General features: G+C 37.3%; 2 protein-coding genes across 16 annotated transcripts in view; one reads left to right on the plus strand and one right to left on the minus strand.

Moving 5' to 3' along the window:
• The window catches only part of LOC134792116 (uncharacterized), a 246,439-nt gene that overhangs the window by 215,368 nt on the left and 15,408 nt on the right, over nt 1-15,663 (plus strand). For 7 of the 15 annotated variants that reach the window (XM_063763309.1, XM_063763311.1, XM_063763310.1 and 4 more), the window contains 7 exons: nt 68-182; nt 799-831; nt 2,107-2,172; nt 3,716-3,813; nt 4,152-4,321; nt 5,276-9,910; nt 10,188-10,247. In XM_063763309.1, coding sequence (XP_063619379.1) covers nt 68-182; nt 799-831; nt 2,107-2,172; nt 3,716-3,813; nt 4,152-4,321; nt 5,276-9,910; nt 10,188-10,247 — 5,177 coding nt within the window. The remainder of the gene's footprint in view (nt 1-67; nt 183-798; nt 832-2,106; nt 2,173-3,715; nt 3,814-4,151; nt 4,322-5,275; nt 9,911-10,187; nt 10,248-15,663) is intronic. The other 8 variants (XM_063763315.1, XM_063763318.1, XM_063763304.1 and 5 more) reach the window with 7 other exon arrangements.
• The window catches only part of LOC134792123 (abl interactor 2), a 296,093-nt gene that overhangs the window by 95,958 nt on the left and 184,472 nt on the right, over nt 1-15,663 (minus strand). The window lies entirely within an intron of this gene.

Consider the following 15,663-nt stretch of genomic DNA (forward strand, 5'->3'; position numbering starts at 1 on the left):
CTATATTGAATTTAATTTTTGACCAATCACGGCATCTCCTTTATAAACATATTTTCTTTTATTCCAGGTATAGTACCTTAGCATCAGCAAGAGCTAGCCAAGAAGTGTACAAAAATCAGCCCGGCAAAATAGAGAACTATGTCCCTGGCAGATCTTCAGTTGTTGACAAAGAAGCTAAACAGGTATAATTGAAACCCTCTTAACATTGCTACCCAATGGTCATCCATGGTGTTCATTTATGGCAATAACCTCATTCATCCCTTGCACTAGTATGGGTAAATAGACGAATGTTGGTGCAAATAGAATTGAGAAAACAAATGGTATCTATCATTTATGGACAAATAAAACAAGAAGTGACAGTGCCCATAACAAAGTCGTGTTAGTCCAATATTTAGCGCCATCTATTGAATGGAAGGTGAGTTATTTAACCAGAGATCTGAGTGCTAAACAAAATATATAGAATTGAGACCTGCCGCGTTAGTGATGCCATCTGGAAATAGCCTTAATATTGGAGATTGCAGAAACGTGATTTTGTATACACGTTGTCGGTTTTCTTGGTTTAATTGTCCACGGTGCAGTGCTGTTTCACATGTCAACCCATGCTTTTATTGCCAACTTTCCTTTTACTTCTTCAATTTATTTGTGTAAGCATTCGTCAATTCTTAATATTACAAGATTCCTGAACCCTGTAGTATGCAGTTCGTATAGAAAAATAGTAGATTAAATAATATCATATTTCATTATATTACACCCACGAAGAACACTATCAAAGAAAAACAATATATTTCTCTTTTCTAGTGGTGGGACGAGGTCATGGACATTTTTGATGGGGTACGAAATCTTTTTATTATCTATGTGTTTGTGATAAGCCTATTGTACTTTCACCCATTTAACACTGTATTTCCGTATGCTAAGTAAGATGTGGGTTTCGAAAATGTCTGACTTTAATTAATTGCTAAAATAATCCTGTATACTTACTGCTAAAGGAAATTAGGTACACAAGCACCTATTTATACTTATAATGGAGAAAGGGAGATGACAGTTAACTTATACTAATTTTAACTTAGGGGCTATTCATAAATTACGTCATTTCAAATTAGGGGGGGGGGGGGGTCTGGACATCGGATGACGGTAGCATGAAGTAGGAGGAAATGGGGTCATTTGAAGCATGATTTTTGGATGATTATAGGGGGGGGGGGGGGTCCAAAATCGTCAAAAATCGATGACGTAATTTATGGACAGCCCCTTAAACGTGATGATGAAATTTGGTCGAAAGTGGTACATACTGCAACCATCTTAAAAAATTCGATAGCGGCATCGGCATGCAGAAACTGTATACCTAGTGTCTAAACTACAGTCATCTGTAGATGTTACGACGAGAAGTTTTTCTAAGAAAGAAGGCGCCAAAACTAGGCTCCATAAATTGAAGCCAAAGCTTCTAGCAACAATGAGCCCAGATTAACAATATCAGCTATTCAGTGTTCGCTAGTAATAAATAATAGATTAGGAACTAGAATTGGTAGCATTTTGATTTCATCTTAAAGTTTATACCTATTATGTATAAAATTAGTCTCCTTATTACAAACAATCTGCCCCCCTTTTACAGACAACTTTACTAATACGAGATTATTCTGGGGTTTTAAATGCAAAGATGGATTTCACATCTAATACTAATACGCTTACAATTTTTAGAATATAGGTCTAATATTATTTTGTTTATAAAAAACTAAATTCCATCAACAGCAATCATACGCGTGGCCTGTCATGCTATAAACGTAACTTCTGCTTTAAACAAACTATTTTTTGCTTAATGAAATGGATAATATGGATATCACACAAGCTATTAAAAATGGGCGTAGACTAATCGTTTAATTTAAAGAGTAGAATCGTTCATCGTTCGTATTTGTAAATATATGTGGACCAGTTTTAAGATTAAATCCTTAGCTGATCATAATAATCTTACCAACCGCCTCAGATAAACGTCCTGTAGCGACGCTATAAATTCTCAGTCAACTTTTATAAATGTATTAGTAAAGCTGTCTATGCCCCAATATGCACTAACCTGTTTCCCATCTCTCGGTCACTAATCGGTGGCGGCACTAACAGTGGCTAGACGACAACTCACCCCTGCCCCCTTACACCACATTGCTCGCTCGCGCGATTCAGAAGAGCGTAAGGACCTTAACATGTCTGCCTGTATGCATTTGGTGTCTGTCTGTGATATTTAAAAAAGTAAAGATAATGTCTTATGCGCTCAAGAGTGATGCGCTCAAGGCGATTATCACACTGGATGCGATGCGCACGTCGCTCCGATGTTTGAGCGATATCCCGCTCGCACATCGGAGCGACGTGCAAATCGCATCCAGTGCGAAAACCGCCTAAATTGAAACAATTGACACAATTTTTTGTCGTTGCGCCTAAACTGCGTGAGCGTGAAACTCAAAGTATTTATTCCGCTCATTATGCTGAGTATGACATATCTTCACTTTTAAATCTAAGTACCTATATAGTTGCCTGTAGCACACAGCATGACTAATTCTGTAGAAATGTGTAAATTATAAAAAGTGTTGTTTCTTAGACGAAGTTCGTTAGATCAAACTACAAACCAATATTGCACCAGCAGATACCAATATTTTCCATACCTTCAATAAAATTTAGCGAACTTTTTGACTGTGATAGATGGTTTGGTGCAACCGACCCGTATTTATTTACTTTGACACGAACACGTCCGATAAAAAAATGTAAGCGGTAAAAAAGTTATGTGAAATACATTCCTCTGAAAGAAAAACTTTAACGAGGTATAAATATAATTTATTTAACAAGCTCATAATATATTGCGGCATGCTCATAATTTGTATGCCTCAAACGTCAATTTACTCGATTTAATTCCAAAGAGCACTTTATTGGCTCTAGAAAAGCCGATCTGTTTTTGCGTTGTTTGTATCTGGCATGATATATTAATTGGCTGTCTTAATTATCATTGTCTAACATTCTGTATTTTTTTATTTGTACAGTTTTTTGTTATTGCTAGCATGTTCATTGACTAATTGTCTTTTTTATTTTAACCTGTTGTGTCTTATTTACTTGATATTTATGTAAATATTTCTAAAACCAATTTACAAGTTGCTTTGACTGTGAACCGTGATAATGACTACATTTCCGTGATAGCATGAAAGCACGATACTTTCGTCATGTGAATCCATACTGTTTTATTATTTTATATGGATACTTTCATTTTATTACTTCAGTGAAACCTGGATTATTAAAATCCCAATGTTCAATTATCTTCAATATATATTAACATTCAAGTAATGTTTTTCTGATTGATACCAGCGTAGGTATCTCAATTTCAGAGATCCTGGCGAAAGGTTCCTTGCAATAGTGAATATTGCCATTTATTTTGTAGGCAGGTACTGTTCTGAATGAATATAATAAAAAAATAGAGATGCCGTTTTCCAATAGTACTTTAAAAAGACTTATTTAATTATATTAACCCTTTGAACGTCACGCGTATGGTTCGCGGCGCGTCACGTCATTGTGAACCTTGTCGGAATGCATGAAGGGAATGACGTCTTTCGCGGTCAAAGGGTTAAATTATTTGGTTCCAGTCATACAGGGCTTTATTTTATTTAGATCCCGTTTGTCCAGGTTTCACTGTAATTATTTTTCATATTTGTACCCTACATTATGAATAAAACTTGATTACTGTTTGCAGCAAATATCAGCACAAAGCACGACGTCACTGCCACAAGCATCGCCGAAAGAGAAGAAAGATATTACGTCTGCTATTTTATCTAAATCCAATATGGCGCGGTGAGTTTCTTTGCCGTTGCATTCATTACAAAACCATAATTAAAATTATGGTGAATTGGGATTTGTAAGAGTGAATTGCATTTTTAAGAATCAGTGATATATCTAGGGTCCGTATTAACCCTTTACAAGGCTGACATTTCAAAAATAACAATCGAATCGAATGTCAGTCTTACTCATCGAAAATAGAACACATGTTTGAAGTGCCGTATGTGGGAAATATATATCCCTTAGCTTGGTAAATTATCTAAGGTATATTTGTTCTCTGGTTAGCATTTAAAATATTTGGCTACAAAATGTGATGTGCTTGTAGCAACCCCTCCTTTTTTTACATTCAACAGAGCCCTGAAAGAGTCAGGCTACGAGTCAGACTCGACGCTAGTGTTCCGCCGTCGCGACGACACGGAAGGCCCGCTGTCCCCCGCGGAGCGGCGCGCGGCCTACAGAGACCTGCAGGCCGGCGGCGAGCCCCCGCTTAGAGGGTTCCGGTCGCCCGCGCCTCCTAGGACAGGTAACTAATCATAAGGATATATCGAATTACAGGCGTTACCTGTAAGTTATAACAATAGGTATGTGGCGTTTTCAGGCATAAGATAACTTGTTATCTACTTATTGTTAGAAAGGCGCTCCTGCTTTAAGGATATAATTAGAAATTGTTGTTGTTACCAGTACCTATCATTTCCCGAAAACGTCACATTTATACAAGTATATATTTAAGTAATAAATCGCAATACGGAATGATTGCTTTTAGCAATAAGTAAATTAGATCAATTTCGCAGAAATAATCCAAAAGTACACATAAACTGCATGTCAAATTTAGAATAGATTAATTGGTGACGGTGGTGGTGTTAACTGTATTTGCGGCAAACTTATTATGTTACGTACAGATTGTATTTAAAAATAACCTACAGACCAAAAGACGATTTCTACGTCAAAACTAAAGGCTATTGTCGTTATTTTACAACATTTTTCAATAAATGCATCGGTATATTAGATATAAAATCCCCTACAACTCGGTTAAGGTCGACGCATCTGTATGACGCACCCATGGTCTAGTCCACATGTCCACTATTGTTAGTTTTGCTCGCTCAAGGTCGTTTGTAATCACTACGATTCTGTCATTTCTGTCCGCGTACCATATTAGTTCGATACCAAACTCATATGAGGTAAGTCCATATTTCTATTTTAATTCCGCATGCCTAAATTTTATTATAACAAGGTGCTGGGTCTTCGACTGACTACGTTAACAGGTAATGCATGAATTAAACTTGCAAACTCCAAAATTAAACATTCACTCAAATTAAGTACACGTATTTTGTTTGATTCACGAGTTTTGTAGTATCACAATTAGTCGCAAAAAATGGTTTACAGACACGTAAATGCGAAAGCACATCCACGTTTTACCCACGTCTAACTAGCACAATTTACATGAATGTGCTATTGAACGGTGGTTAAAATTCCACAGACGAATCGGAAATCGAATACATTCCGATTTCTCCCACACTGACGAAGATAAGAGTCCACAAGAAGTCGCCTCAGTTACAAGAAGTTATTTGCTATCCGGTCACCGGCATTGAACGAGATACCAAATACAAGAAGAAAGGACCTTCGTTCATTAGTGTTGATGTGCCAACCAGAATCGCAAACTATCCTCCCGCGCCTCCTCGAAGGATATCTTCCAAAAACAGTCGAACGTTAAGACTTGTGACGTCGACAAAGCCTGCGACATCATCAGTTCCAACTACAGTACACTCTCAATCTAATGTAGATTTTCTGAAAAATAAAATTAGCCATAAACTAACCAGACAAAATACGCAAATACTTAGTAAAAGAGAACCTGATAATAAAACTCCCACTGATAAAACAACACGAAGTCGAATTATGTCCATGTCTGCACCACCAGCTATCAATAGAAGAAACACTGTTTCAGTTACAAGGAGTCTGCCTAAAAATTTAGCAAATGAAATTAGAGCTACAGGAACAAGTAGCTTTGGTTCGCCAAGAAATACTTTGTTGCCCACAGAATATGCCAAACCGTTACACAGCAGATATAAGGACTCCCAAGCATCTATTGTCATTGAAGGTGGTGCTGGCAGAAGAACACCTATTTCAAATATTTTAGACAAAGTAACCCCAATAGACAAATTATGGAGTGCTGAAAAACGTAATGAACGAATCGAAATATCTAAAATAAAACCAAAACCCATAACTAAATCCAGTGTTAGTTCGTCTAGATTGAGCCCTTTAAAAGCTACATCAAGTGTATCCAATTTGAAGTCTAATGCAAATTTGCCTTCGCACAGAAGTCGTGACATGATGCGGACTGCTGAAAAAGTGCAAAAATATAAGTTGTCAAATCAAGCTAAATCAAGCCCATGTTTGACTACCAAACCTAATGCTTACAGACAGTCGAAACCACTTCAAGTGTCGACCGTTTCCAAAGCTTCAGGTGACACAAAAAATCAAAATCAAATTAAAACCGCGACAGTGACTAATTTGAGAAAGAAGAAATCTCTTGACAGCATAATTTTAAGACCTCGTAGTGTTCCATGTCATGAGTCATGTAGTAAAAAGTCGAAAGAAATTAATAAGCCAGTGAAAAAACATTCCAAAATAAAAGTGTCGAAAGTAAAAAGTTGTGCCAAGTCATCGGACGATTGTGATTCTGTTAGTCAATTTGGGGATACATCTAACGACGTGTCTAATTTCGGATCATTTGAAGACTTGAGAAATAATAAAATAAGTGCCAAGGACATTAAACAAACTCGTGATGCTGTTGTATCGGATTCATTCTTTCAACATCTTTTCTTAGGGGGTACTCATATACCGTCAATATCACAGCTGTCTCCGGAAGAAAAGACGTCCGTCCTGCAAAAAGCAAAAATGTTCCAGTCTTTTCCTCAAGACAATTACTCCACGAAGTCATTAAATACATATTTGATACATAGGAAACCAGTATCCTTATCGCGTTTTAAAATGTGGGATAGATATCCTAGTCCTGCAAAAGTTCAAGCCCCGCGCTCGATATCTTGGCCCGGAAGGATGTACAAGGAAGTACGTAAGTTCGATAGCTTGTCAAAATGCGAAGAGTTTGGGTCAAATTCTTCCCTTGCTACGGTCAGAAGTAGAAGTGAACCTCCAACGAACAAGTTATATTTCTCACAAACATCTCGGCCTAAATCTCCTACTGTCATATTTTACAAACATGAAAGGCCAAGCAAGCCAGACAAGCCAGGTTCCAATAGAGATTCTTTGTCGCCTTCAAAATTATTTTTTTCTCAAACATCGCGGCCAGTTTCGCCTAAAGTTACTCGTAAAGAAACACAGAGTCAAAATGACCAGGGTTCTAAGGTCAAAAGGCAGTCATTGTCACCAACAAAAATAATATTCACTGAAACTTCGCGGCCAGTATCGCCGATTATAACACATAGGAAACCCAAACCAGAACGAGAAGAAATGCATTTTGAAGAGAAATTGCAACCATCGACTATTTTCTTTTCTCAGACTTCTCGACCTGTATCACCTAAAGTTCAAAAAAGGAATACTTTAGGAACGTCAAGTAGAAGCCAATCGACGTCACCGGTTTCTTTTAGATCCCCATCGTATAGAAGAATACATAATGCACGCATCCAAAGTGTGAAGCTAAATGAGGAAGTGGAGCCCAAAAAAATCATTCGTACGAGAAGCGCAGATGATGCCAAGAAAAGGCACCCTGTAACTATTAAAATTACAAAGACCAAAAGTAACCCAAATATTCCTTCGGAGGACCCAGATTATGACGAATATATTCGTGATATGGAAAATTCGAAATCTAGATCCGAGAGATTTAGAGAACTTAACAGATATTATTCATATTTAGAAAGAGTTGGCGAGTTGGAAAGGGCTACATCAACAGCTGATTTACGCCATAGAAAAAAATATGAAGAAATTATAGATTTCGATCGTTGGAAAAAAATTAGAGCTATAGAAAGGGCTGAGGAGGAGTTAAACAACCTTTATCACAAGCTAAGAATTGCACAATCAGAAAAGGACGTTTTATTTTATCCCAGAGATGTAAAGGATTTTAGGTGGAACTATGACAGTGATCGGGGACTGAGAATTAAGGAAAAATCTGTAGAAGATCTCAAAGAACAATTTCAACAAGGAAATGAATTTGACTCTTTGGAATTAGAACAGTCAAAAGATACATACAAACCTTTATGGAGAGGCACTAGTGTTGCTGAAACCGCTTTCAATATTAACAGAAAGGATGAAAATAAGTTAAATCGAGACTCTATCGTGTATGTAAAACCTACAGTAATGTTGCAAGATGCTTCAATTACAGAACTTCGAAAAAGAATTGGTCTTGGCAACCGTTTATGGAGCAGTTTATCGATGGAACAAGTAAATGCTTTAAAAAACCAGTTGAATGCTATATACAGCAAAGAGCTGGAATCTAAGTCAGCGAAAGATAATGATAAATATTACGTAGAAGTAAAGGACACCAAAGATGTAAAAAACTCCACTTTACACGTAAGAAGTAATTCTCTTAACTCTACTTGCTCATCCCCTGTCAAAGAAAACGAATTAATCAAATCAGACTCAATTGCTGCTATAGCATGTTCAGTGCCATCAGTTAAAGATCTCAAAAATAATGTTAATAAAATACAGATGAGTCTCAGTGAAAACGAAAAAAGAAAAATATCCCAAACACTGAGTAAAGAAATCATGAATAGAATAAACAAACTAGATGGGTCAGTGTCTGAAGAAAGCCCAAAAATAACGCCCCAGCCCTTACCTGTTACACAAGAACATCAACTGGTCCCTTCAAATGCTTCATCCACTGTGGGTGTTATGGATGAAAACCAAGAAAACGAAACTATTGAGAGTAAGCAAGCCGCCCTTCAGGCCGAAAACATTGAAACAACACATCCGTCATCTGCAAGCGAAACTGAAACAGGTAGTTCGGATGTTTCTAATAAGACTGTCATTTACAGAGGACCCAGCAAAGATGTTAAGAAAAAAGTGGAATATTTTGAATCGCAAAATACCGTCGATCAAGCCAAAATAATTTACCACGCAAGAGATAGTTCTGATGATAAAGAAACTGCGAACAAATGTAAAAACAACATAGTGGAAGATCAAAAAGAGGAACCTCAAAAACCACAAATATTTCAATCGCAATCGTGCACAAATTTTAAAGAATTATTCGGTGAAAGTGAAAAAAATAAATTTATGTCGCTTCCGCCGAAGCCCGGAATATTATCGAGGTCGCCTTCACCCCATTCGGAAGTGTACGTGACAGGACGGCGTACACCAGACACGCTACTGTGCTCGAGCGATGAGACGATCTGGCGCAGTCGGAGCCCGTCGCCCGACCCGGAGCGGTATTGGCGCGCATACCTCAACCTGGCTCGGGCGGGTGAGGTGCGCCGCCTGGCGCGGCGCTTCGACTCGCCCACTGCGGCCGGCGCGGTGCTGCGGCGACATCTTAGTGACCCTGAGATATCACGAAATGTCCAACATTACGATAGTACCCGAAGGTACAAGCAAAAAACGGTTCTTCCCGTAGCGCGAGTCCCTCTTCGACCAACTAATCGTTACATGCCTCACATCGATATCATATCAAAATTAGCAGCTCTTCGAAGACGTGCCACACCACGCTCTAGATCAGCCGAAGAAGCGTTAGAATGCCGCCCCGGAGAAGTGAATCGTATTCGACGCCGGTTCGAAACTATGTCACTGTTAGGGCAAATATACGCTTCCGCTCCTGACATGAGCGAGCTGCGAGACATCGCGCCGTATCTAGCCGGTCCGTGGATAGCGCATCGTTACCCTAAACGCAGCGATAATAATAGGTCCATTAAAGATACTTCTAGTTTGGTTAACGGGAGGAAATCACCAATAAAAAAAGTGATCAAGCCGCATGCCAAAGATCCGGTTAGATTGAGTTCGATATTAAAAAGCGATGTGTTCGCAAAACAAGAATTTAATGCATCGGCACATAGACCGGCGAGTCGCTACGAGCCTCCGCGGGCGCCCCCGCGACCGCCGCCTGCCTCGTGGCCGTACCGCCTAGCGCCCTTCGTCACGCCTTCGCGTCACACGGTCACATTTCAAGGTTAAATCTCATTTTACTTTATCATTTACTTATTGTTTTGTTTAATTTTGGAGCTGCCTTTTGTAAATATAATTTCCGGGTTAAAGAATTTATTGACTGTCACATTGCGTGCCCATCTTCCATTATCCCACTTAAAGGATGCTATTTACGAAACCTTTTTCATTTACGAGAAAGAAAATGTGATATCAGTAAATTCTTTAGCTACAGACTCATTTGTTTATTTCTGTTATCATTGCATTTTTTTGTTTTACCTCATCATCGTGTTTTACTCTGGTAGAAACCGACTCCACTCCGGAACCACCGCGGCGTACACCAAACGGAACCCACTCTGATTCCGGTAAGTTAGATATAATAAGTGTCGTTCGGTATAAAAACTATGAGTTAATGGAATCTTAGAATGGTTGGCGCTTACTAAGGCTAATACTAAGGTTAGTTGTTAGTGCCGAGCGCCCAAAAGTATGTTTTATGCAGAACGACACATGTTTCATATGAGTAACAGAGTTTAAATGTTGTGTCTACCATGACTTCATTAACTGTATCTAAACCCAGATAACCTACATTAGATAATCTCAGTAACCGTACTTTCATTCCGGAAAATTTTTAGCGAGCGTGATTTGTACTTAATATTTAACTGTGCGAATAAAAAACAATAGCCTTTGTTCAAAACAATCGGGCTCTCAAGTTTTGTCTGACCGCCGGCGTTAACATACGTCTTGACTCGCGATTAAGACCTCGTATTATAAAATCAAGTAACCAAATGACATTCACTAGGTTATCAACAAACTCGTATCTTCATTTCAATTATATACATTCCTAAGATCAAAGTAAGACGCCGTATTACACGGTCGTATTTATGACCCAAACGCGCAAAAAACTTGTTGGTTCGGTTTTTCGATTGTAAACAGTGTGTGCGGCCTCCACTCAATTTAATGGTGATCGTCAGACAAGCCGGTGTTACATATATTAATAATGAAGTGCCGTGTGTTTGTTATAACATATCGACAAGTGTTATCTCAAGTTCTTCGCTGATAAAATATCCATATCTCTATTATCTTGACTTCAGTTTTGCGCTGACAACCATTGTGTTAAGCTTGTACAGTGTGGTGCAAAAATGGATACAAATAACTCTGGCAATTCGCCTCCGGGCGGATACATACGGAAACATGAAACAAATTATGAAGACGATGGGTTTTTCAGCGACGTACCGGCTTCAGGATCTTTATCTAAATCGATTATCGCCATGAACAAGTATGTGAAAACAAATTTGCTTTATGATGAGAGTGAAACTGACGTAGATGATGGTGCTTACTTTTCCAAGGAAGGCAGTCCTAAAGAAAATGCCAAATATGACACGGACAGCAATAGGAGTAATGAATCAAGCGAAAAAGGTAGTAATAGTCCACCGCCGGTGCCTACAACCGTAAAAACGGAATCAAGTACCGAAAATGACGTCACCAATACCGATAAGCTTACCGATGACTATAAATCGATGCAATTAGAAAAAAATAAATCGACCTCCTCAAGTTCTGATGCACCTGTTGAGACTATTTATAAAGACGATCAGTTCCAATTAAAAAAACTCTCAACATCCATACATAATTTATCAAGCGACGAGATCGAAAGAGAAAATCTTCAGGAAAAACCAGTAACGCTCGGAGGGAAAACTGGTGGTGCTAAAAACACGCAAAACAGGCATACTATGCATGAATCCAGCGATTGGGTGAACAGGACTAATATATATCCGGATGTCTACGCTCCGCTGCCGTACAGTGAGTACTTGCTCGTTAATGTGCACAATTGCTCTTTTTTGTTGAGTTTTCAATAGCCGAAGTCGAAATTATCGACGATTGTTCGCGTATCGTGATTATTTTTTGTTTGCATTCCGTATTGTGATTGTGTACAATACCTTCGTGTGACCGGCGTTCATTCATAAAGAAAAGTAGATTGAAATATAAAATTAGTCATAAATATAATCGAAACTATTCTAAAAATCCAGTTAATTCTGCAGTTCAACGTTGTAAGTTTGAAGTTAATAAATCCTTGTTTGCAAATACATTCTGAATAACTAATAATGTCATTGTTGGTCACATATTTGTCCCAAATTATTTGTAATATTCAATTATTTGTAAATTATGCGTTAGCAAGTAGAATTAGTATTAACATTTCATAATGCGAACGCGGATTCACGTTAGTAAGTATTGAACTCTACCTAATTAATAATTAATTAGATCCACGCGAATACGATAGGTTAAAGATACATTCCATTACAAAAATAAACGATTATAAAAAAAGTCGACTTCCAGAGGTTCAATTTTAAAGACAATTCTAAAACTAATGAATAGGTACGGAAATATTTTTCGAAATCTTATTTCTATTATCTGGATATCGCGTAACGTAAACTAAAACAAAATATGATTAGGTGAATGCCTTCACCTTATCAATGGCTAACTGACCGCGGCGTGAATGTAGTGACCACTACGGTTTCGGCGGGAGACTGGCCGGCGCTATGGACGTGGAAGTAGCAAGAAAGCAAAGCATCTGATCTATCGTGCCCGTCGGACGACAGTCGCGGCGGTGACAGACGGACAACTAGACAAGACGGATTGTGCGCATTTGTTGTGAAGTGAAGTGCCGAGATGGGTATTCTGAAGCAAATTAAAAAGATGACGGCTCACGGTGTGTTATTATAATTTGGTGATGTAACGTGATTAGTTATTTTTTTTGGATGTGAGATTTGATTAATCAAATAAAATAGTGACAACCAATAAAGATATTTACTATTTCATTCAACAACTAATGATAAAATCGATAGTGGGATTTTAGTAACCTAGATAAGGTTTATGGGCTTTTGTAGTCAAAATGGCAAAAAAGGACTAACGTCAACACGTGACATGCCTTTTACGTGTAGGTCTTCAGACAGGTCTTAAAAAATATTTAACGGTATACAGTTAAATAAAATTAGTTTTTTGATAACGCAGTTAAATAGTTTTGAAAATAGACGCTCCTACAGTGACAAATAATTCGTTCCCTCCCTCTATCTCTGATACCGTGGACCAAAAAAATAAGGACCTATTTTAAACAGTACTATAATTATAATTAAAATGTTTTGAACAAGAACATAAATATTTTAAGATCTCTCATTTTACCCTTAAGTATTTGCTATCCTCATTAGAACAAAATCTTTTGGTTTGTTAATGAACTATGAATTTCACTTTGTGTACTTAAGTTTAATTTGTAAAAAAACGTGCTTGAGATTTTCATGGTTGATTTGTCTCGCTATGCTTTAGTGGCAGATTACGAAAATTAACGTAGGTCGTGCTGCTACGAACAAATTGTTACTTACCGAAATTGTACCTGACAAATGCTAAATGATTTCGTCAAATTAATTTTGCGGTGAAAACGCGGTATCGAAATATTATTGCAAACGACTTGAAAATTGTATTCGTTTGAAGTTTTAACAATCTTAATAATTTAATTAAGTTTTAATCCACACTAAGATATCTGAAATACTTTATATTAATTACTATAGATATCCTTCCGACCGCACCGACCTGCGTTATCATATCTGACTCAATGCTTTATCTTTTTATTTTCTTAACATTCCTGTAAATAGCTCTGAGTACAGTCATCTCACTGAGATGATCTCAGATAATTCTCTGCATATCTTAGCGCTCAATAATTTGGATATGTTTTATGGCTTCGTATATGTCAATATAGATCTAGAATAAAGATGGCGTTGAGTCATTTTGCGCTTTTTGATGTGAAAGGTATTATTGCAGATGGCTGTACAAATATGTATAATTTTTAATTTAATCTCAACGGATCCACAGATTCTTCACCGTGCAGATGATTGACCAAACATAATCAGAATTGAATTCTATTACTCGTTTAAGTTCGTGCTAATGCATTTTAATATCTAGTTATTACTGTCAAGTCTTTATGAGATACAAGCATTATGTCAATGCCGAGATTAACTCGACCAACATTAAAAAGTCATTGCAAAGTCAATTGATTTCTTTGGTACGGCTAACCATAAAAAGTACGCGTTTAATTTTATCTTATTTACTCTAGCGAGTGCAGTTCGCGAAAGTTCATTTTGATTAACTCTTTTACGCAATTACGTGAGGAAAGTAGTAGAAAGTACGTTTCGTAAATTTACCTCATAATACTAATTTGGTATCTAATTTGATACGAATGAAATCCAATGATCAAATTACAAAGATAAAGAAACTAAGTACTCGTAGATGTAGACAGATCATATGTCAGTTATGAAATTATTATTAATCCAATCGGATTATAATATGGAGCTGATGCATTACGAATAAAATAATGAATTTAGCATTTTCCCGGTTGCATCCTAGTGAAGCCATTAGGATGTATGCTTCATTAAAAAAAAAAACATAATATTGTTAGATTGTAGCAAGATTTTAGTAAAACTAGCGACCCTCCTCGGCTTCGCACGGGTTGACAAATTAAACACTTAAACCTTCGTCATGAATTGATAAGTGAAAACCGCATGATAATCCGTTCGGTAGTTTTTGAGTTTATCGCGAACATACAAGCACACAAACAGACAGACGCGGATGGGGATTTTGGTTTATAAGGTGTAGTGATTATTATATTAGTGGAAACTGTTATTAAACGCAACAAAATTATTAGTTAATTCTCAGTGAACGTACTTGGCGCTATCAAACATTCCTTCATGTAGTTCGTATAAAGACAACAGTAAGATAGTGAAATAGGTTTCGCCATGACATAAAGCTCAATCTTCCATTCGAGTTATGCCTTATCTTTTCGTGTGGAAATGTCCGTATGTGACGCAAGCACGTGCCCGGACTGACAAGATCGTGAAAGTTGTTTTACGTATTCCGAAGGGCCACCCGAATCGTATGCTTACAATGTTGACTAAAAACTTACAAACAATGGTTTAAATAGTTAGGAGCTGGTTAAAGTGATTTTATATAACTTACGTGTGCTTTGGAAGTACATCAAAAACACATTTCCTAAACATAGTTTTAAAAAGTTGAAGTTTCAACATTACTTATACGTTGTCCATACCTTATCTTGAGATAAAGTGAAATTTTGTATGTTTATTTTTGAACTTGTACAGTATTCTAGTCTTTTTGTATTGAAGGGAAAGCGTTAGATTTAAGATAAGCTATAACTATCAATACATCTACGAAACATTGTATGTACTTACGATTGGTGCCGTTACATCTCGAGCTCATTCCTATTGAACAATTATAAAACAGCTGTTACTTAACAAGGTGTGTAACGACCACTTTTTTAATATAATTGAATTACAGTCTTTTCAAGATTTCTATAGAAAGAAATTGGTCAAAGATTGAACTTTTCGTAACGCCAAAATGATGTAATTTCCACACCGCCTAATCATTCCTTTCGGTTTTAATTACTTCCGCTTATCTTACGCTATTATGAGCTGTAACGTCTTGCATCAGTGGTTATATTCGAACGTGGCATTTAGTGTTGTAGATCAAACCATCATTGTCATATTAAACTACCCAATTGTAAACCTTATGGCAACGAGATAAGATCGACCAGTGGTCAGTGAAACGTGTTGCACAGTTAGGACTGGAATTTATTTTAAAGCTGGTAGTAAAACCAGTTCCGCCGCGTGTAAAGTTATATCTCATCACATAATCGACACAAATCATCAATAGCCATGTTACAGCATAAGTTGAGACGCCATAACATTACATCCGAAACTTTCACTTTTTTTTATTTCCGCTCGT

Source organism: Cydia splendana, chromosome 7 (assembly GCF_910591565.1).
Source record: "Cydia splendana chromosome 7, ilCydSple1.2, whole genome shotgun sequence".
Lineage (NCBI taxonomy): Eukaryota > Metazoa > Arthropoda > Insecta > Lepidoptera > Tortricidae > Cydia > Cydia splendana.